The 24,117-nt window shown below is 19.2% G+C and overlaps 5 protein-coding genes across 5 annotated transcripts in view; 4 read left to right on the top strand and 1 right to left on the bottom strand.

Moving 5' to 3' along the window:
• Positions 1-1,428: 1,428 nt before the first annotated feature.
• Positions 1,429-5,388, top strand: PGAL8A_00330700 (iron-sulfur assembly protein, sufD, putative; the record flags this gene model as incomplete). Its single annotated transcript, XM_028672335.1, has 1 exon — positions 1,429-5,388. The coding sequence occupies one exon, from the start codon at positions 1,429-1,431 to the stop codon at positions 5,386-5,388; it is 3,960 nt and encodes a 1,319-aa protein (XP_028528897.1).
• Positions 5,389-6,138: 750 nt separating this feature from the next.
• PGAL8A_00330800 (CPW-WPC family protein, putative) lies at positions 6,139-9,677 on the bottom strand (the record flags this gene model as incomplete). Its single annotated transcript, XM_028672336.1, has 13 exons — positions 6,139-6,681; positions 6,957-7,060; positions 7,161-7,190; positions 7,384-7,411; positions 7,564-7,574; positions 7,664-7,709; positions 7,773-7,803; positions 7,905-8,007; positions 8,105-8,190; positions 8,296-8,511; positions 8,636-8,660; positions 8,903-8,931; positions 9,184-9,677. 13 exons carry the CDS (start codon positions 9,675-9,677, stop codon positions 6,139-6,141), a joined length of 1,746 nt encoding a protein of 581 aa, XP_028528898.1.
• Positions 9,678-11,900: 2,223 nt separating this feature from the next.
• On the top strand, positions 11,901-13,373 carry PGAL8A_00330900 (actin-like protein, putative; the record flags this gene model as incomplete). The annotated part of the gene is made up of 1 exon (XM_028672337.1): positions 11,901-13,373. The coding sequence occupies one exon, from the start codon at positions 11,901-11,903 to the stop codon at positions 13,371-13,373; it is 1,473 nt and encodes a 490-aa protein (XP_028528899.1).
• Positions 13,374-15,291: 1,918 nt separating this feature from the next.
• PGAL8A_00331000 (casein kinase II beta chain, putative) lies at positions 15,292-16,026 on the top strand (the record flags this gene model as incomplete). The annotated part of the gene is made up of 1 exon (XM_028672338.1): positions 15,292-16,026. One exon carries the CDS (start codon positions 15,292-15,294, stop codon positions 16,024-16,026), a length of 735 nt encoding a protein of 244 aa, XP_028528900.1.
• A 2,660-nt stretch (positions 16,027-18,686) lies between these two features.
• The window catches only part of PGAL8A_00331100 (CCR4-NOT transcription complex subunit 1, putative), a gene marked incomplete at both ends in the record, with an annotated part of 9,402 nt that continues 3,971 nt past the window's right edge, over positions 18,687-24,117 (top strand). Inside the window, one exon of the mRNA XM_028672339.1 lies at positions 18,687-24,117. This exon is cut by the window's right edge and continues 3,971 nt beyond it. Within this exon, the coding sequence (XP_028528901.1) occupies positions 18,687-24,117 (5,431 nt within the window).

Raw genomic sequence — 24,117 nt, forward strand, 5'->3', positions numbered from 1 at the left:
ACTTGTATTTATATCATATACTAGTTTAAGACTATTTTCATCAAAAAGAAAAAAAAAATCAAAGTATAAAAGTCAAATAATTAAGATGAAAAAGAACATAATATATTTATTATTTATGCGATACTATGATAATAAATATTTATTTAATTTTTTCATAAGCATAATGCTTTCTTGAACAATTTTCTGGCACTAAAATTCTATTAAAAACTGATAAATTATATAGCTTCCTTCTCTTTGTAGTTTCACAATTTCTTATAGAAAAAAAAAAAAAAAAAAAAAAAAAACTAAGCAATAAAGTTGAATAGTTAAAACTATGTATTATTTTTAAGTAAATGTATATATATTTTCATAATAAAATTCATAACATCATAAAGATATGTACAGTAGAAAATAAGAAACTTAAAACATTGAAGAATTCAAGTTTTAAATAACATATAAAGCTTCTATTTTATATATAATAACACTCCTAAGAAAAAATACATCATCTTTATTTTGGTTATTATTAAGAATATAAATAAAATATTTATAAAATATCATCAGTATTGAAATTCATAATTTTGGTAAAATATATAAAACTAAAAAAAAAAATAGGTAAATAAAAATAAGACTTGTAGTAAAATGTTTTTCATCCAAAATTATATACATATTTTTTTTACTTAAAATGTTTATGAAGCAAAAAGAGAAGACAATATATTTGCATAGAATAAACTTTCATTATTTATATATTAAAAGACTTATATATATATTATTATATATTTATGCATAAACTTTTACTATTTTCATAATAAAAATGAGTAAAAAAGAAATTGTATTAACTTCTTGTAGGATATGAAAGTTACGTAAAAAAAAAAAATAAATAAAAATAAAACAGTTCACAATATCATTCATTAAAAAAAGTATTTTATTTTCATATCTATATTTTAAGGATTGGAGTAATTCATTTAAAATAAATAAAAAACTCTCATTTTATTTTTTATTTATTTTATATATATATTTTTTTTTTTTTTTTTTTTTTTTTTTATATGTTTTTAAATAAAATATATGAATTGCGATTATATTTTATGATTTATTCTTTAATATGTTTTTTTTTTTTTTTTTTGTAAAATAGTTATAAGGTATAAATTTTTTATGAATATTAATGTTTATAATTTCAACAATTATGTAACGAAAATAATGAATAATGAAGAACATAAAAGAAAAGTAATTTTAACTTAAATTTTATAATTTCATTTTATTTCTCTAGATATAATATACAAAATATACAATTTTTATATCTTAAGAATTACATTTTTGCAATTTTATTTTTTTCCAGTGTAATATACTATGAGGAAAAGGAGATTCATAATAATGTATGGCAAAATGTTTAAAAAAAAATAATTATTTTTTTTTTTTTTTTTATAAAAATGACGATTTTTATATAATAAAACTATGCCTAAAATACTCATATATAATTACGTTTTAGTTCTTTTATTATTAACTAACAATTTCATGAAAATTTTTGATTATGTGGAGAGCAAAAATTTGAATGATATTTGTGCACATAACTCAAATTTAAGAAAAAAAATTAAGGAAAATAAAACGGTCATAATAAAATTCCAAATTAAGAAGTATCTTTTTGTAAACTTAAAAAAAAAGATAAAAAAAACATATGATAAAATAAAAAATGTATTTAATAGAAATGATATTAATAGAAATGTGTGTGTATTTAATTTCAGTAGAAATAATTTAAAAAAAAAACTTCAAAAAAAATTGGTTCTAACTTACGAAACGACTGAAAATAAAAATTCAATAGATAAAAAAATTATAAAAAATTATCCCATTTTCTGTGTTTTTGAAAAGTTATTACAAAAAAAGAACTTAAACAATAATAAAGTAAAAATAAAATTAAAAGTAAAAAAACAATTATTCTTAAAGAAAGAAAATTCCTTTAAAATTCCACAGTTATTTTTTATTAACATATGTGTTAAAAATAGAAATCAGAAGAAAAGAAATTCCAAAAAATATTTAAGAAAATATGAAGAATTGTATCAAATATTTACGCCGGAAGAAAATGAAGAAAATGAAGAAAATGACTATATTTCAAAAGTGAATAGACGCAATATATCAAATATTATTATTAATGAATGGTGTATATCTAAAAATGAGAATAAATATAATTTAACCTTAATGTATGATTATATATCAAATATGCATAATACCGAATATGAAGATGTAAAAAGTATAAATAATCTAATAAAAAATAATGAATTAATTGAAAAAGAAGAATACAAGGAAAAGCGTAAACCTTACTTAACTTATAAATATAAGTATAAATACTTAAATCCTATTGACAAAACAATTAATTTTTATGAATATGAATATTATATTCCTAAATTAATAACATATGAAGAAGATATTTCTACTGAATCTAAATTTGTTCCTTCTAATTTTAACTCGCCTAAATGTTATAATAATTCTCCTATAAATTTCTTGACAACTAGTGGGTTTAGTAGTCGTAATATTGATACTTTTGGTAAAGAACGAAACAAGATATATTCATTTAATACACCAACAGATGTTAAAAGGAATATTTTCTTTAATGATTTGATGTTAATATCGTCTTCATACAACCAGCATTTTTTTTCTAATTTATGCTTTTTGTTAAATTTACACACATTACAAATATTAATACGAGATAAAACTGCTATAGAAACAGATTTCATAATTGATAAATTTGATCAATTAAAAGAAAGGTTAATGAAATTAAGTTCTCATAATTCTAAGAAAAATAAAACATCTTTAAAAAGTGATAGAACAACTAGCACTGAAAATAAAAATGTAAATGATGTTTCATGTTGTAATTTTAATTCATTTAATTCATTATTAGAATCTGATACAGAGATGAATAAAAACAAATATACAGAAAACGAAAAAGAAATAAATGAAAAGGACAAAGATATTATAAACAAAGTTTTTGATGGAGTAAAGAAGGATAATGAATATAATAATAACGTAGAGGAAAAAAATGTAAGCAGTCAAAACGATAGTGAAGAAAATTCCAATGATAATGACAAAATTGACGAAGAAATATCGCGTCATTTAACATACAAAAAAAGTTTATTTGATGATAAAATTCAAATATATAAAAACAAATATGATCAAAATATTTTAGAAGATAAAGAATTTATTAATTTATGGAAATATGATGAAAATGGTGAAATAGTAGAAAAATTAAATAAAGTTCCTATACCTAAAATATATTTAAATATTGATGACCCTAAATTCTGCATGTGGAAGATTTTACAAAATTCAGGAAAATTTGCATTCAAAGAAATTCCAACACCAAATAGAAAATTAGAAGCATGGAGACAACAAATAAACTTAAAATCATTTTATAAACAAAACTTTGATACCAGCATAAGTTTAAGGAATATTTCAAAAGAAGAATTAATAAATTTTAAAATGAAAATAATAGATAATTCACATATGAAGGATGAAAATATGAAAAATAATAAAAAAGAAAATCATGAAGAAGTTTATGATAAAAATAATTCAAGTATATTAAATCAAAAAAAAATTCCAGAGGATATAAATTTATACAGCTTACATAATAAAAAATGTGAAAATCCCAATAATGAAGAAACTCTTAACAAAAACTTAATAGAAGAAAATTACGATACTAATTGTAAAATAATAAAGAGTGATGAATATTCTTCACAAAAAGAAAAAAATTTTAAAACGGAATCTCAAAAAGAATTCAATAATTCAAATTGCAATAAAGAAAGTCAAGTTGACAATTATAAAAATCAATATAAAAATGCATTTTATACTTTGGTTGTAAGAGATGGAATTGTTGATGAATATTTATCTGATGACATAAGCATTATAAAAAAATTAAATAATGAACTGAAGGAATCAGCAAAAAAAAAAACAGAAGATAAAAATAATATGAATGAATATAATAATAATGAAAACACTGAAAAAAATAAAAGCAAAATATTTGTTGGTAGTTTTTTTAATGTAAAAGATGTTGAAGTAGAATATTTAATTAATAAGGAGTTATATTTTATACCTGAATATTCTAATTGGCATAAAAAAAATACACAGCCTTTTATTAGGGGGCAAATTGGTAAACAGTCAAGAAAATTTGATAATGATTATCCAATTTATGATTATAGAAAAAGTGACTTCGGTATGGCTAAGTTTTCTTCTTTAAATTTAGCTTCAATAAAAGATTGTGCAGTTATTTATTTAGATGAAGATATTGATTTAAGTGATAAATTTATTCATGTTATATTTATAGCTACATCTAAAAATGAAGATGACAACATAAATAACGACGAATCAAGATACAGTGTTTTTGAAAATACACCAATTAATATTGACAAAGAAGATGTTAATAAAAATCTTGAAGGCATTTATGAGAATAACATCCCTGAAGGTGAAAATAGAGATATTGATAAGAATAAAATTGCAGAAAAAAAAGAAATAGATAAAATTGATATCAATATAGATAGTAATTTAACTGAAAACTATAATACAGAAAAGACTGAGAATGAAAAAAAATATATTGAAAAAGAAAAAAGCATATTTACCGAAAAAAAATTAAAAGAACATATCCACAATCCAATAATTAACCCAAGGTTAGTTGTTTACGTAAAAAGAAATAGTAAATTAAATATTTATGAATCACACATATCGTTAAATAAAAATAACAGTGGCCTAGTTAATGCTTTCTCTAGAATTTCCTTAGAAGAAAAATCTACAGTTAAGCATACTTTATCTCAAGAATTAGGTAATAATGTGTGGCATTTTCATAACGTTTCAGTAAAAAATGGATTGAATGCAAACTATAAGTTTGTAGATATACTTTTAGGTAGTTTATCATCACGAGTTAATTTGCAAATAGAAGGAGAAAATAAATGTAAACAAGAAAGTTATGGTCTAGCTTTGTTAAATGATAAACAAAACATAAGTCAGTATGAAATGTTTCATCATGAGCATCCATATATGGACACAAATCAATTATTTAAATTTTTAGTATCAGATAAAGCACATGCTGTTTGGAGAAGCAGAGGTAGAATAGAACGGAATGCAATTAAGGCAAAATTAAATACCCTATGTAGATCTATTTTATTGAATTTTGGTGCTAGTGCTGTATCAATTCCCACTCTTGAAATAATTCCTAATGATATAGAATATGCAAATCACGGTGCAACTATAAGTGATTTAGAAAAAGAACCAATTTTTGTTTTGATGACAAGGGGAATATCTGAAAAACTTGCAAGAGAAATAATGATGAAATCTTTTGTAAATGAAATTCTTGAACACATATCTGACGAAAATCTGAAAAATAGGGTTTACCAAAAACTTCTGCAGATTTCTCTTAAATGTAATAGGAACTCCTAAAAATTCGAATATTAGAATATAAAAATTGTTAAATTATATATATATATATATTAATCATTGTGGAATACACAAATAAATAAAATAGAAAGAAATATATAATGATAAATGGAATATGTATAAATTAAATATATTTTAAAAAGAAATAAAGAAATAAATGTATAAAATAATATGAAAAAAAAATAGATAACTTAAAATGCATTTATAAATAAAATTAAAAAAAAAAAAAAATTCAATCATATATATATCTCATTAACTAAATTTTTTTCAATTTTGAAAAAAATTAGAAAACACAACTGTATTAACAAGATTAATGAAGTGGATAAGAAAATAGAACTATAGTTATACATATTTATGATTGTAATTTCCATTATATAAATTAGAAAATAGTAATAAAGGGAAAAGGAAAAAGACAAAAAAATAAAGGAAAAATTACTTTAAAAAATTTTTAATGCATAATTTTTATTTATATTATTAAGTAAAATACATTAATACATTTTTAGAAAAAGAAGAAAAATTTAATTTTTCTGTTAACCCTTTTTTTTTAAGTGTGAAAGAGATTTACTATATATTTTTTAAATTTAAATCATTTATATTTCATTAGTTATGTTTTTTTTTTTTTTTTTTTTTTTTTTTTTTTTTATATTTTTAAATTATAATTATTAAGGTTAAAAATATTTAAAAATTTTAGAAATGTACTAATGAAGAAGGATAAAAGTAACATATATTTAGCTTTATATATATATGCTCATCTTATTCTAATGTGATTCCACTTTTAGAAATATCCGCTCCATTTAGTAATTTTTCTATAGTACTTTTAGGAATATTATCTTGTTCTGCTTGAGGAATGTTTTCATTTTCTATATGAGGAAATTGTGCTTCACAAGTTTCTTCAAAGTTATATTTTTGCTCAAGCGATAAAGATAAAATATTTTGGATTTCCTTACATGGTCCTTTATATTTATCATTTGGCTTGCACATTCCTTTATTATTTCCTTTATCTATGTAATCAAAATGCATTGGACATTTTGAATAATCTCTTTGTGCATTTTCAACACATAACCATTTAACATTACATTTTATACTAAATTTTTCTTTTTCATTTATATTCATATAATCAAAATGTGTTATACGAGGACAGTTCATTGGAGGATTATAATCATCAGGAGCTTTGCAAGCTCCGGAGTTCATTAAATTTGTCCATCCTCTTGGACAAGGATACTTATCGTAACCATAAGTGCATTTATTCTTACAAGGCCATGCAATTCCATATTTTGAGGAAAATGTCATTCTTTGCTATTATATTTTGTATTCATATTATAGCATTTTTTTGTTTAAATGTAAAAATAAAAATAAATTATATATATATATATATATATATATATATATATATATATATATATATATATATATAATGCAATTAAGAGTAATATATATATATGTAATAGATTCAAGGTTTGTAATAAATATACACTACTATAAAAATTTCCATTCATAAATCTTGTATTATGGATATATTTAATATCAATAAACTAAAAAAAATTATAGATTTAAATATTTTCATTATTAACATGGTAAGACATATGGCTTATAGCTTCCATCTCTTCCTTTGAAATTAATCCTTCAAATTCTTGGTTTCCTTTGCATATATCTCTATTTGTATCGTAAGACCATCCTGTGATTAAAAATGTAAATTTTTTAATATATTTATATATATCCATATACTTTTTTTTAAAAATATAATTTTTTCTCATTTTTATTTTATATTTTTAAACCTTTAGGGCATGTTATTGAGTAATCTCTTTCTATAAAAAATAGAATTTTATTATTATTTTATATATTTTTCATTTTTTTTTTTTTTTTTCTTCTTTTTAAATACAAGTATAATTCTAAATTAAAATATTCTTATTTATTTTTATAGTCCATTAAAATATATCTAAATTTTCCTATATAATTTGTTTTATATATGTATGCATATTCTTTTTAAAGATAAATTACCACATGATTCTTCTTTACATGGCCAAACCTAGAATAATTTTAATAATGTTAAAGAGAATTTGATAAATTTAAGAGTTAAAATTTTTTTTTTTTATCAATATTTAGGTTTAGTTCTTTTTTAATAATTATTATTTTGTCTTTTTTCTTTAAATTTTCTTCAAATTTAACTTAGAAAAGTACCACTTTACAGACTAGATAAAATTAATATGAAGAAAAAAAATACTAAATATTAAAAGTTTTCTCTTCTTATGAGCCTATTTTAAAATTCTTTTTAAGATACCTGAAGAAAATTCCTCCTTTTCACCTTCTGTAAAAGCACCAAAATCCTGAATAAAAATTATTACATTTTATTTATATATATAAGTAAATATTGTTTATAAATATCTTACCATTATTTTGTTACATCCTCCAGAATAATTCCTTTACATAAGTAAAAATAAAAATGCAGAAATAATATTTTAACTGATTAAAATACATTTAATGATTATTATTATAGTTATATCCTTTTTTTTTTTAATTACTCAGGAGCTTCACATTTTCCTGTGTATTCCCAATTTTCAGGGCAATCTTTTGAATAATCCCTTTTACTATTACCACATGATTCATTAATACATAGCCAGTTGACTGATATGAATATATAAAGATATTATTGTATCATTTATTATGCCTTATAAATTTATATTATATTTTTTATTTTATAGAACTATTATATTATGTAAACCTTTGCAATCTATTGCTAGTTGACTTTTTTCTTTTGCAGTCATTGGTTCAAAAACCATAATATGAGAACAAGGTCCAGAATAATCTCTTTTATAAAAGAAAAAATTATACATATTAAAAATTTATTAAAATTTTTATAAAAACAAAAAAAAAAAAATTAGCAATATTTAAGTTTAGTATTATCTATAATACTTTGGTGATCTACATTGTACTTCTGATACTCGTTCCCATGTAGAAGGACACTGTTTTGAATAATCTCTTAAACATATTTTATCACTAACAGGTTTTTTAGATATCCATTTTCTTTCTTCTAAATCTTCCATCAACAATTTTTCTATGCTATCAGGAATTTTAGCATCTAATAAATCAATACTTAGAGAAGAAGGATTTTTTGATTCTTCATAATGCCTGAATAAAAAAATAATGTTTTAATTTGACGTGATTATCACATATATCTAGGATTTTTTTTTTTTTTTTTTTTTTTTTTTTTTGCAATAATGTTTTATTTTTTATTCATAATCTCAATACTAACGACTCCAAATTTTCTTTTATTGCAACTATTTAAAAAAAAAAAAAAAAATATATAAGAGAATATGAATAAATTAGACAAAATCTGGATTAATATTTTAAATTAATATTTATATAATTTTTTTTTTTTTTTTTTTTTAATATTTTATGTAGAATTCTTTAATATATGTCTTATAGGAAAATAAAACATAAAAAAATATATCAGAATTTATATTTTATTTGATGTTATTTTTTTTGATAATTTTTTAATAAATTTTATTTCTTAAAATACCTCCTAACTCCTTTCCTATATTTATTTCTCTTTATATTCAATTAAAAAAAAAAAAAAAAATTTATGTTTTAAATTATTAATTTTTATTATTTATTAAGTATAATTTAATAATTTTTTTTAAATATTCTCTTGAGAAAATAATAGTATGTATATATATTATATTAACTAGTTTAATGATTCTTTTTTTTTTTTTTTTTTTATATATTTTGTTTAATGTAATTTATGTATAGAAATAAAAAATTTGAATTTTTTTTAGTAATCTTTAAATAAATGAAAATTACTCTTCATCTTCTTCCTTTTCTTCTTCTGTTGATGAGATGTCGTCTGCTGTAATATGCATAGCACGAGGTAATATTTTTTTTTTTGTTTTTTTTTCTTCTGTCTTTTCTTTTTCTTTTTTAGAAACACTAGAAACATTCTTAATATCTTTTATCTTCTTTTTTTTTATAATTTCTTTTTTAACTTCATTTTCATCTGTTTCTTCTACATTTTCTTTTTTTATTCGTTTAGTTGTACCATATATTATATTTGTTCCTTCACTAAATTTTTTCACTTTTCCATTCTTTTTAACAACAGCATAGGAGTTAATATCTCCATTTTTAGGTATTTCCCATATATGTTCATAATTAACATCAACAATTTTTATTGGTCTTCCTCTATTATCTAACTGGTATACTCCATTTTCTACATTAGGGTATTTTTTTTTCGAATGAATACTAATGCCGAAAATTTTTTCAATAAAGAAAACAAAAAAAATAATTGCAACTTTTTTCATTTTTTTTTTCATATAATATAAAATATACCAATAAAAAAAAAAAAAAAAAAAAAAAACTAAAAAAAAAAAATATACTTTTTAAATAAAAAAAAATTTTATTTGTCTTTTTATTTTTTTTTTTTTTTTGTTGTGTAAAAATATTTTAAACAATAAAAAATATATAAATATATATACTTATATTCATAAATACAAAAAATTTATTAAATAAAAAAATAATGCATTTACATAATGTTTTTAAAAAAATAAAAACTTAAAAATAAATATAATTCAGTACTTTTATAATATTAAAAGTAACTGAAAAAAACAAAGAAAATATATTAAGGTAAAATAAAATTTACAGAATCATTCTTTTACATTAAAGTGTCATTCATTAAGGAAACTTATTACATCTGATTTAATTATTTATTTCATTTTTTTAAATAAATAAAGGTTAAATATTGTAATAATATCAAAATTTTAAATGCCCATAAAAATTTTTCCCTTATTTGTATGTACACATTTTTTTTTTTTTTTTCTAAAAATAATGGAACAAATAAATATATTTTCCATTATATTTTTTCTAAATGATCTATATTTAGTTTTTGACTTTTACACTTTTCTTTCCTTCTCTCTTTTTTTTTTTAAAAGAAGAGAATACAGCAATTTTTCTATATAGGAAAATATTTATTATATGTTTATATTTGATCTATATTAATAATGAAACGTTTTTAAACACATTTATATTAATTAGTGCTTCTTATTAAAATAAGTTAAAAGAAATAGTGAAATAAAAAAAAAAAAATGAAAGTTCGTAACACTTAGTAAAATTATACTTACAAAATTATACTACAAAAATTTTATTATAAAATATTTGAGCAGTATAACCTATACCTATATAAATAGTAAGTAAAATCATTTAATTCCATATATTTGTATAATCTATAAATTCAGTAAATTGCTAAAGAAAGTTATAAATTATATTTGTTTATTTTTTATTATTACTTTCTCTCAAACATTATATTTAAAAATAAAAAACTTTCAACATTTCATATGTTTTAAATAATTTAAATAAGTAAAAAACAAAAAAAAAAAATTAAATATTAATTTTTATAAAATTAGAAAATAATTAAAAAAAAAAAAAAAGATAAATAAAAATATTAATTTCTTCAAACAATTGAGCAGATTATTTTTTGTTGTCTTACAAAAATGGAGACATTTTTTAAATAAAAAAATAAATTTTTGTAGGATAGTTCATGTAAAATTGTTAAAAATAAAAAAGATTAAATCAACAATATAAAAATACAAAAACTACATTTACAAAAAATATATATGTTACTAAAAAATAATAAGAGTTAATCATTCATTTTAACAAACTTGTAATTTAAGGTATCAAAAAAATTTATATACATTATTAAAAATAATCAAATAAAAAGGAAAAATAAGGTTGAAATTGTATGAAATCTTAAAAATGTAATTTATTGAAGGAGTAAAAATACTTTTAATTAAAAATTTTTTAATTGTTAAAAAGTAAATATATATTATTTGTATAATTATTATAAAAAAAAATAAAAGAAAAAAATAAAAATGAGAAAAATGTTTAAATAATCATACTATTATTTTTTAGTTTAAACTATTAACATTTTCCATAAAAAATACTATATATGTAATATATATAAAAAAAAAAAAAAAAAAAAAAAAAAGTAAAAAATATCAATAATTTTAAGTTTAAAGAATTAATACTTTTCCCCACAAAAAAAAAAAAAAAATAAAATAAAAAAATGAAAGATAATTATATATTTTAAGACTTCCAATAAAAATTTTACAATTATTCTTTTATAAAATAATAATAGAAAATAATATAATTTATATATGAATATTAATAAGTATAGCATAATAATTAATATATATATAAAGTGGAATTAATTCTATTTTGAAGAAGTATTATCAAAAAGTGATAAAGTTAATGTATATGAAATTTAACAAGAATTACAATAAAGTTACATAAACATATATATATATATATATATATGAGAAAATAAAGTGAAATTATCTTAATTTTTGAGAAATAACAACGAATCATACATTTTCTATATATGAAATATTAATAGAAAACATAATAATTAATATAAAAAAAAATAAAGTTATAGTTTTTGTAAAATATATAACATAAATTGATGGAATTATTTAAAAGAGAAAGAAATAAAAAAAAAAAAAAAAAAAAAAGATTTTTATAAAAAAAAAAAAATGTTTCAAAATATACAAACAATAATTCTAGATATTAATGATGGAGAAATGAGAGCAGGCTATTCAGGTGAATGTTCACCTAGATATAATTCAAATTTAATTTTAGGTTTACCTTTAGGTCATAATGCAACATTAAAACATACAATATTTCCATTATTACCAGAAATAAAAAGGGATAATGTAGAATTATTATATGGAATGAAGTATATTTATAATGATAATAATAATAGTAAGTATGACATAAATTATGAAGTAATGGAAAAATTGTTTGAAGATATATCAGGGAGTAAAGCATTAGATGATAATTTTCAAGATCATCCAATTTTATTAACAGAACCCAATAAAACAGACAGTAAATATAGAGAGAAATTTACTGAATTAATGTTTGAATCTTATAATGTTTTTCAATTATTTTTATCTAGAAGAAGTGTCTTATCTTGTTACGGATGTGCAAGAACATCTGGTTTAGTATTAAATGTTGAAAAAAATTGCACTAATTTGTGTGGAATTCAAGAAGGATATATATTTCAAAAGCATATTGAAGAAGTTCCTATAGGAGGAGATTTAATAGATCGAATTTATTTGTCTTATTTAGAAAATATTAAAAAAATAAAAATTTATCCTTATTTTTCTATTGATAAAAATCAAAATAGTGAAAAAAGAAATAATGAAGTAAAAATATTAAAATGCCCATTAGTTACAAAATCATACTACCTTTGGGGATCTCTTTATGTAGTTAATCAATTAAAAGAAGATTTAATTAATGATCGTCAAAATACTTGTGATAAAAATAAAAATTCTTCGAATACAAATGAAACTAATAACTACAAGTTACCAGATGGTAATATAATTGACGAGTGTACCGTTAATTCATTAAATCTTATAATTCCGTATGTTTTTTTTAGAAAAAAATACAATCAAAATAACATAAGCAAAATTAGCGGAATTACATCATTAAATAATATTGATTTAAATCTTTTTTATGATTCTTTAAAAAATTTAAAACTCCCAATTTTATATACATATAACTATAAAATAAATAGTAGTAATTCAGTTATTGAAAAAATTCTTGAAAATCCTGCTGATAAAAATTCTAATATATGTCATTCAGATCAAATTGATAATTATTTTGAAATTTTTGATGGATTGCAAAACTTCGTTAAAAAAGGAATTTTATCTTTTATATCATCTAATATCAATTTAGATGAAGTTCTTAATTTTTTAATTGTAACAGGAGAGTCTACTATGTTTAATAATTTTATAGGAATTTTAAAATCTTATCTTCCTTTTATTGATACAATAAAAGAAAAAAATACTAAAATAATTTATAGCAAAGGAACAGATAGAAAATACAATTGCTTTATAGGTGCATCTATTTTATCATCATTAGGTTCTTTTTCTCAATTTTGTATGACAAAAAATGAATATGAAGAGTATGGAGTAAAAAATATTGTTGACAAGAAATGTGTTTAAAAAAAAAAAGAAAAAAGTAGAATATGTAAATATTTTAGTAAAATATATATAATTTATATGTATTATTTTAAAATTATTTTCAATAATTTTTCAATTTTTATGAAAATACTTATAAATTTATACAATATCTTTTGAAAATTTTTTCATATTATAATAACTCTTTTAATTTTTTTTTTTTTTTTTTTAATATTCATACAACTGTCTCATAAAGCTAATTTTTTTTATAAAATATTAATTTCTTTTTCCTCTTTAACTTAAAACATTTACATAAATATTTACTTTTTATGATGCATTAATAAGTTTGGTGTTTTCTTTGTTTTTTAACTCTGTATTTTAAATAATTTATGTTTTATATATTTTTGTGCTAAAAGTACAAACTACTTAATGAGAAAAAACTTGTATCATTATTTTTTTCGTTTGAATATTTTTTAAAGGTACAATTTTCTAATATTAAAATATTTTCGTGAACATAATATTATAATATCAAAATTTTTGGAATTCAATTTTATAATTAAAATTGTTTATAGAAACAAAAAGAATAAAAATACAAATATATAACTTAGAAATTATATATATATATATATATATATATATATATATATATATATATATTAAAAAAACTTTTGCAACAAAAAAAAAATTCTTATTCCATAAGAAGGGTATATTCTGAATTTACCTTATTATATCTCTTTGAAATAATTTTATATATCACCTTTTTATAATTTAATACAACTTCCTATTAAAACATTTTTATATTATTCCTTATATTTATATAAAAAGGCTTCAATTTTTTTAACCAAAATAATTTGCTTAAATCTTTTTATTTTTTCTTAAGGATTTCATCTTTCATTCCAAAATATAATAATTCTTGTAATAAAAAAGTGCACAAATTTCTAATTAAATTTTTCTTATTATATTTATTTAGTATGACTTTTCATTCTTTACTCTTTTTTTTTTTTATTCTTATGTACATAAATAATGATAGTTTTCCATTTTTTATAATATATAAGAATAAAATAATTCAATTCTTAAAAATTAATTATTGCTATTTTTTTTTTTTTAATATCACTAAATTTAAAGTTATATAATTAACATTCTATATTGAAAAAAATTAATAATATTTAAAATTTTTTTTTTTTTTATTATTATTATATGAACCTTTTTATATTCTTATTAAAACTTTTTATTTAAAAAAAAAAAAGTCAAATGATAGAATAAAATATATAAGAATTTTTTAATTTTTGCTTACTTTTATTATAAAATTTCATTTTTTTTTTTTTTTTTTTTATTAAGATCAAATTAATTTTAACGACAAAAAAACATAAAAAATATTTATATCTTTCATATTAATTCATATTAATGGATATAATAAATTTATAATTTTCCATATACTAAATGCATATATTTATATGTACAATTTTTTTTTTTTTTTTTTTTTTTCTTATAAATTTACATATGATTGTAAATTTTTTTTATAAAATTTTTTTTTAAATTATTTTAAATAAAAAAAAGAAAAATTAAATAAATAAAAAAATTTATTATGAGAAATAAATGTTAATATTATATCATTTGAAAATAAATAAGCTTTAGATAAATAGCCCCTATAATATCATTAGAATAATTTTAAGAAATTTTTATTAAGGATTTGAAAATACATTAGAAAAACATATGTAGATATATTAAAAAGAAAAAAAGCATGATATATATATAGATAAAGTTTTGTAGAAACACAATAAGATTTAAGTGACTATTAATTAAGATTTGTTAAAACTATAAAGAGTAATATTGTAAACATAGTAATAAATTTATATAAATATTAAAATAAATTATAAAAAAAAAAAAAATAATAAATCACTTTTTTAATAAATATATACATACAGATAGAAAGTAATAAAAAATTATATAGAAAAAAAAAAAAATGAATAATAGCGATTCTAATAAGGATTTACAAGATTCGAAATCTGATAAAAGTACATCATGGGTTAAGTGGTTTAATAGTAGAGCACTTAGTAATTTTTTAGTTGAAGTAGATCATGAATATTTAACAGACTCTTTTAATTTATATGGATTAAAATCAGAAATTCCAAATTTTAATCATTTATTGTCTATTATTGCAGGAGATGCACCAGATGAAGAAGATTCTAAAAGTAGTTATGCAAAAGATGCAGTATGTTTATATTCATTAATTCATGCAAGATATATTACTACACCAAAAGGATTATCATTAATGAAAGATAAGTATATTAAGGGAGATTTCGGAAGTTGCCCAAGAGTTAGCTGCTCTCAACATAATGTTTTGCCCATCGGATTATTTGATCAAATTAAAATTGCAAAAGTTCATATTTATTGTCCTTTATGTCAAGAAATTTATAAAATACATGATGAAGATAAAGTATATTTAGATGGTTCCTTTTTTGGTACATCATTTCCACACATATTGTTACAAACGTATCCTTATTATGCAACTTTAAAAACACCTTCTTATTGTACTTCTAAAATTTTTGGTTTCGGTGTCTATCACAATTTTACAAGAACAGAATACAAAATTGCTAAAGGAGAATTTGGAAAATTGGCAAGAGAAAACTTTTTAAAAAAAAATCCTAAATATTTAAAAAAATTAAGAAAGGAGGAATTACAAATTAAAGATACATAGAATTTTTAATTTTCATTATTTGTACTTAAAAATATCAATTTTATTCAATTACTTTTTTTTTAATTTTATTTTTTCTACTATTAAAAAAATACACAAAAACATTATTAATATTTTATTTGATTATTATTTTAAAATGTATATTTTTTTTTTTTTTCATATTTTATTGACTAACAGAAGAGCAAATTTTTTCTATAAAAAATTATTGATAATATTTTAAAAAATTTATATATATATATATATATACTTGTATATGTTATTAGTTGAAAATTTATATAAAAAAATAAATTTTCACTAGAAAACATATTGAATAATGAAATTAGACAAAAAAAAAAAAAAAAAAAAAAAAAAAAAAAAACACTTATATTTTTTTCTTTTTTTCTAATAGAACACATTTATAAATTTTTATACATTCAAAAGTGCTCAAGTTATGTTTAATTTTTTCCTTTTTCTTTTAAATTTTTATATTTATTTATATGAAATTGTAAATTTCTTTTTTTGAAAAGGGGTTTTTTTTTTTTTTTTTTTTTTTTTTTTTTGTTATCAAGTTTTTCTTAGATGTAATATTTGTAATGCTTAATTTTTTAATCAATTTATTTACTTTAACTAAATATTTCTCATGTTTATATAATGTATTCTTTAATTTTCATAATTTATTTAATCAAAAAAAAAAAAAAGGTTATAAATTATTACTTTATTGATATTTGAAGAGATTACAAAATCTAAATCTTTTATGATTCACTATATTTATTTAAAATAATATAAAATTAATATATCTTTTTTTCTAATATTTTATTTAAATAAAAAAATAAAAAAACTTTAACTAAAAAATCATTGTTCTTTAATTTTATTTATATAATTTCCAAAAAAAAAAAAAAAAAAAAAAAGGTATCTTGTAAAATATGTATGGATCTAAAAATAAAAAATTTTTTATTTTTCTTACATATTTAATTTATACATTTTTTTATTAAACCTCCAAATATTAAATGAAAGAAAAAATAAAATATAACATTGTATAAAAGAAATAAAAAAAAAAATTTTAGAAAATTATATAAGCACTCATGAAAAATAAAAAAATCCTAAATATATTTTTTTTTTTTTTATTAATATATTTTATATTCATAATATTAACATTATATATCTGTCTTCCTACATATATAAATACACATAAAAGAAAATATAAAAGTTCTTAAGTGACATATGGTTAGATATATACAATTGTTAAAATTATTTCTGTTAATGTTTTTTTACAAAACATAAAATTAGTACTTTGTAGGAATGAGCTTAAATGTAAACTGTGGGACTTAAAAAAAAAAAAAAAAAAAAAAAAAGAATATTGTTACTTATTAAAATAAAATATTTGATCTATAAAAAAAATTGAGACCTAACTATTTATATTATTGTTAAATATTTTTTTTTTTTATGATTCAAGAATAATATAGCACGCTTGTGAATACGCGTTTTTATAAATATAGTTTTTATATTTTCGTAAATTTATATTGCAAAATTAATAGAATAAAGAAAGGATATATTTGTTTTTTTCTTTTTTTTCATTTTATTACATCCTTCGTTGTGCAAAATGAATAATTAAATAAAATGCACACGTAAATATTTTAAGAAATAAATCCTTGTAAAAAATGCAAATAAAAAGGAACGTAATAATGTAAAAAAAAAAAAAAATAGGAAAAAATAAAGGAAAAATAAGATGATTGAAACGTGTTTAAACACCTTTACGATTAAATTAATTTAAAAATATCAATCTGACTTAAAAAAAAATAATAAAAAACTTATAATTAATAAATTTAAATATTTATAATTTTGTTAATTAAAACAATTTTGAAGTTTAAATTTTTAAATTTTAGAAAAAAAATTTTAAATAATACAAGTTTATAAAATAAAAAAGTAGTGTTATATATATAGAAAGAAAAATAAAGAAAAAAAAAGTGAAACATTACAAAAAAAGAAAAGTAAAAAAATATATATATTATATATACATATTTATATATACATATATATATATATATATATATATATACATAAACATATACATTTATATATTTATATATATATATACGTAAACATATACATTTATATATATATATATATAAATGTATATGTATATGTAAATGTAAATTAAAGTAAAAAGCTAAAGATAATGTAAAAAAATATATATAAAAATAAAATATTGATTAAATTATTTCTTCTTATTATCATATACGTATCTTTTGGATTGTATTGTGTGATAAATGTAAAGTTGAAGATATTTGTATGCGTATCCTAAGTAATTTAGTGATTCACATGCACTTCAAAAAAAAAAAAGATATCATATTTTTAGTATATAAAAAAATGTGGTCAAAAAAAAAAAAAAATTTTATAGAAAAAAAAGATTTTTCATATAAAAAAAAAATTTATTAAATTAAAAAAATATGAAAATTTATTGATATATTTTTTTTTATTTGATGTTTATAGTATTTAAACATCATTATACAATTTTTATATAGCATAGTTTATTTTAAAAATTTAATAAATTATTAAATAAAGCAAAAAAAAAAAAAAAAAAATAAAAAAATAAAAAAAATAAAAATAAGCATATAAAAAGAAAAAAAAAAAAAAAAGGAATTATTATATAAAACATATAAGTAAAATAAATCATGTGGTAGAAAATGAATAACAACTTTAACATAAATGTTCAGGTGGATGAAGCAGCTCTTAACAAACATGAAGTTGAAGTGAATGGTTATTTTGCAAAATTATATACTGGGGAAATTACAGTGAATACAATGCTGGATATTATGAAAAATTTATCCTACTCCCCTAAAGGATCAAAAAATAATGAAGTATATAAATCAATGTTGCTTATTCTATTTAATGAGTGTAGATTTTTTCCAAAATACCCTGTTGAAGAATTAGATGTGACAGCTCAATTGTTTGGAAAATTAATTAAACATAATTTATTAATATCGTATGGTAATACATTAGCTGTAGCATTAAAATGTATATTAGAAGCATTAAAAAAAGGAAAAGATTCTAAAATGTTTAATTTTGGAATAACTGCATTAGAACAATTTGAAGATTCACTAATATGTTATCCTAGTTTTTTATCATCCTTAATATCTATACCTAATTTAAGGCAATATAATGCCCAATATATAATTCACTGCAGAAATTTACTAAACTCGCTTCCTGAACACATGAGAAACTTACCATATATAGATTCGTCTACCATATTAAAAATCAAACATTTTTCTGAAATGAGTACAAATAACTCTTCAAATATTAATATATCACAATTGTTAAACAGTGATTTAAACAACAATTTAAAAAATGTGAACAATTTAATGCTAAATTTTAACAAAAATAGAAATAATAATACTAGTAGCATTGGTAATGTTAATAATAATGATTTTAGCAGGGGTAGTAGTTGTAGCAGTAATAACAATAATAACAATAACAATTTATCTAATGCTTTAGGTAATTTACTAAATAACGGTTGTAATAACAATAATATAAATAATGATAATTTATTATTATATATCAATGATATTTTACCAAATTGCACAAATAAAGAGCAATCTATCCATAATGTTAATGATATTTCATCCATAAATAGAAATGATAACATCTTTAAAAATAACAATGTGAATGACAACTTAAATAATAATTTAAATTTAAACAACTTTTCATCAATAAATAATTTAAATAATCAATTGAATATAAACATTTTAAATAACGATAAGTCTAATAATACTAGTAGTACAAATCAGTTATATTTAAATAGGTCCTTTTTAACCTTAAATGAGAGTAATCAACTTAATAGAAATAGAAACATAAATATAGTAGGAAACAATTCGAATGTTAGTAGAGAGATAAATTCAAGAAATAGTTCTTGTTTAAATGAAAATATAGTAGATACAAATATAACAAATTTTATAGATAATCCAGTTAAAGTAAACATTAATGAAAATATCAAATGTGAAGATAATGAAGACAATAATAATTCCTTTAAGGAAAAAGAACAGTTATATGGTATAATTGGAAGCTTCTATGATCAACCTCAAAAAAGCTTACCATCTCATTTAAATTTAAGCAATATAAGTGGGTTTGGTTTAGGACAAATTGAATGCTTAATGGATGGAACAGATTTTACAAAAAATATAATTGTGCCTTCTTCCTTTATAGTAGGGGAAGTATATAGTATTTTTAACACTTTATGTTTATTTAATATTGATGAAAAGGTGAAAATTTTAAAAAATGTAATGCAGCCAGAATATTATAGTTGGCTTGCATTTTACATAGTAAAGTCTAGAGCATCAAAAGAAGTAAACCTACATAACTTATTCTTAGAGTTTATTGATAAATTAAGCTACCCATTATTTATAGATACTATAATAAATATGACATATGATTGTATACTTATATTATTTAAGTATATAAACGAATTAAAAGAAGTTAGTGCTTTTAGAACTGTTTTAAAAAATTTGGGTTCTTGGTTGGGATATATAACATTGGGAAGAAATAGACCTCTAAAATCAAAAATATTAGATTTAAAATTAGTATTATTTGAAGCATATGAGAAAGGTTGTTTAGTTTGTATTTTGCCAATGGTATGCAAAATCTTAGAGTCAGTAAAACTTTCAAAAAACTTTAAACCACCTAATCCATGGACAACAACTGTCTTATGTTTATTAACTGAAATACATGAATTACCAAATGTTAAAACATACATAATATTTGAAGTAGAAGTATTATTTAAAAATTTATCAATTAATATACAAGATTATCAAAATAAAACAGCATTACTAAGTAAAAGAATACCATACAATAAAAAAAATGATTTTGTAATATCAAGAAATAATAACATTTCATCAATAAATACTGAAATAAAAAATATCTCTTTAAAAGATAATATAACAAATATTAATAGCTTACATAGAGAAGAAAATTTGAATGAAAATTTTAAATTAGAGGAATTAGAAAACGCAGGAAAAAATTTATTAACAAATAATAGAATGAATACAGATAAAATTCAACAAATGAATCAAAACAATCAGCAAAATATAAATTTAAAAAATATAGCATCTCAATGGAATCAAAATAATGCTAATAGAATTGATCCTCTTATGAATGATACAACATTAGTTTCATCTTTTTCACCTCCAGATTTAAATTTAATTAATTCTCATTTTACAAAAAAATCAGTCAACAATTTAAATAAAAATCCAAATATAATGAATGATTTAAATACTAATAATTTGAAGGTGTCTGATTTTTCTAATGATAATATTTCTAATAATAAAATAAACAATAGTAAGTTTCTGCAAAGTTTAAATAATGCAGTAATAATATCTCCTTCAATAGCCTTATTTCAAATTCAGCCAAGTTTAAAGAAAGTAGTTCCTATAGCGGTTGATAGAGCAATTAGGGAAATAATTTCTGCTATACTTGAGAGATCAGTAGCAATATCATGTGTTACCACTAGAGAAATTATATTCAAGGATTTTTGCTTAGAAAAAGACGAAAATTTAATTCGTAAAGCATCTCATATTATGATTGCTTCTTTAGCAGGTTCATTAGCCTTAGCTACCTGCAAAGAACCTTTGCGAATATCTCTAACTCAACATTTAAGGCAACTGTTACAACCAACTAGTACAAAAGATTGCAATGACCAGGTTTTAATTGAGCAAGTAGTTCAAATTTTGAGTGCAGATAATTTAGAATTAGGTTGTAATTTAATCGAACAGGCAGTTATTGAAAAAGCTATAAAAGATATAAATGAAGCGTTAGCACCTTCATTTTTAGCTAGACAAGTAGCAAGTGAAAATAGCATAACATTTAATGATTCTTCTTATGCTATTAACACAAAAAAGATACAAATGGAATTTGCTGAAGTTTTAAAGTTAGATTCTCCAATAACAAATCATCAATTGCAGATATATAAAGATTTTTTAAATATAGCTCCATTAAAAAAGTTGCATGCTGCTGCTAAAGCTTTATCGCTTATTTATAAAAATGTTAATGAAAATAATACAGAGAATCAACATCAAAATTTTCAAGGAAATGTTTCATTTTCAAAAGAAAATTTGCAAAATAATCAAGAGAAAATCGCATATTCGAAAAATATGTCTCAAGCACATTTAAATGAACAGCAAAATAATATTTCAAAAAGCGATATAAAAATAAACAAGGTGAACAATGTAGATTATAATATGAATAATAATATAAAAAATCAACAAAGTTTTGCTTCAAAAGCAAATATAAATGAAAATAATACACAATCAAATATACCCCTTTCAATTCCATCAGCATCTAATGTTCAGTTTCATAAAGTTCTGAAAAAATTAGAACTTGCAACAGGTCAATTAAAAGAAGCTATTAAAGATATTATTATGTTACCTCCAATGTTATTTAATTTAAATAAAGAAAAAAGTTATTGCAATATTAGTAAAATGAGTCTTTATATTTTATATAGTTTATCAGTGGATGGAAATATATTTAATTTAATTAAATCTATACCAGAAATAGCTGCTTTAACACATCATAAAAATGAAACTATTATATCTTATTCAAACAAAATATATAAATTTCTTTTTGAAATTACTCCATACAACAGTAAGACACAATTAAACTATAGATTAAATGATCCTGCAGGTATTTATTTGGAGGTATTTTTATGTATACTAGAAAAATTAAAAAAAAAATGTCCATTATTAAAAAAACACATATCTAATTTTATAATGCCTAATAATATTTATTCATCAAATAAGAATAATACAGAAAATAGAAATACATCATTTTTAAATATGAATGAATCTCCTAAAGAAAACGAAATAAATAACGAATCGAAAGATGAAATAAATAACGTAGTAAAAAATACTTGCTTGAATAATAATTCGGATACAAATAATGAAAGCAAAGATGAAATGAATAAAAAAAATAATGAAGACTTATATAAATACAATGTAAATGTTATATCTGGTCTAATTAGGTATAACCTAGTTGATATAGAAAAATACAAACAATATCTCGAAAGAGAACTCATTGAAGAAAAATGTTTTAATTGTACAGAGTTCGTTGTTTTATTATTAAAAAATATTTTATTAGATTTTCAAATTTTTAGATATAATGATTTTGAAAACATTTTTTCAATTTTAAATACATTTAAAGAACAGAATATCGTTCCAAATAAAATTATTTATACTAATAATTGGACACCAATGACTATCAATTCAGCGATTAAAAAATTAACAGAAGAATCAAAAAAAATACAAGAAAAAGAGGATAGTATATTTTTCTCTGATTTATTAGATTTTTGTGAAGAATATATGAATAGTGATGATGAATATGATGAAGAAAATGAAGAAGAGAAAAAAAAAGAAAAATTGAAAAAAGGCCAAGAGAATGAAGGTGAAAATGAAGAAGATATAAAAAAAAAGGAAGAAATAAAAGAGGAAAAAAAGGAAAAGGAAATAAAAACACATGATAATAAGAAAAATAAAATTGAACAATATATACAGTCAGACAATATTATAGAAAATGTAAATGAAGAAAAATTAGATAAAGTAGATTTGAATGAAAAAGAAAAAGAAAATTTTAGTAAAATAGAAAATGATTTAATAAATAATAAAAATAAGCATGAAATAGAAAAAAGTAAATCCTCAAATGAAATATCTTTAAATTTAAAAAGAGAACATAATTTAAATATTGATAATTTAATAGGTGTAAATGAAAAAAATATTGGAGAAAATAATAATAGTGATAATTTAGGATTGTTAAATGAAAAAAGAACAAAGGAAAATAATATAAGTGAAGATATGCAAATAAATAATGAAAATGAACAAAGTGAAAATTTAAGTGGAAATATTTGCATAAATCGTTTAAATAACGATATAAATAATGCAAAGAAAAAGGAAATAAAATATAACAAGAATAATAAAAAAAAAGATTTTAAAAGATATTTAAAAATTTTAATGGATCCTAAAAATTTAACTACATTAACACAAATAATTGATTTTTGTTTAAATACAGATTGGAATATATTACAAAAAAAAAAGAATAAAAAATATTTTAAAGATAAAGGAGTAGGAGGAGTAAGAA

Source organism: Plasmodium gallinaceum, assembly GCF_900005855.1.
Source record: "Plasmodium gallinaceum strain 8A genome assembly, contig: PGAL8A_v1_98, whole genome shotgun sequence".
In the NCBI taxonomy this organism is placed as follows: domain Eukaryota; phylum Apicomplexa; class Aconoidasida; order Haemosporida; family Plasmodiidae; genus Plasmodium; species Plasmodium gallinaceum.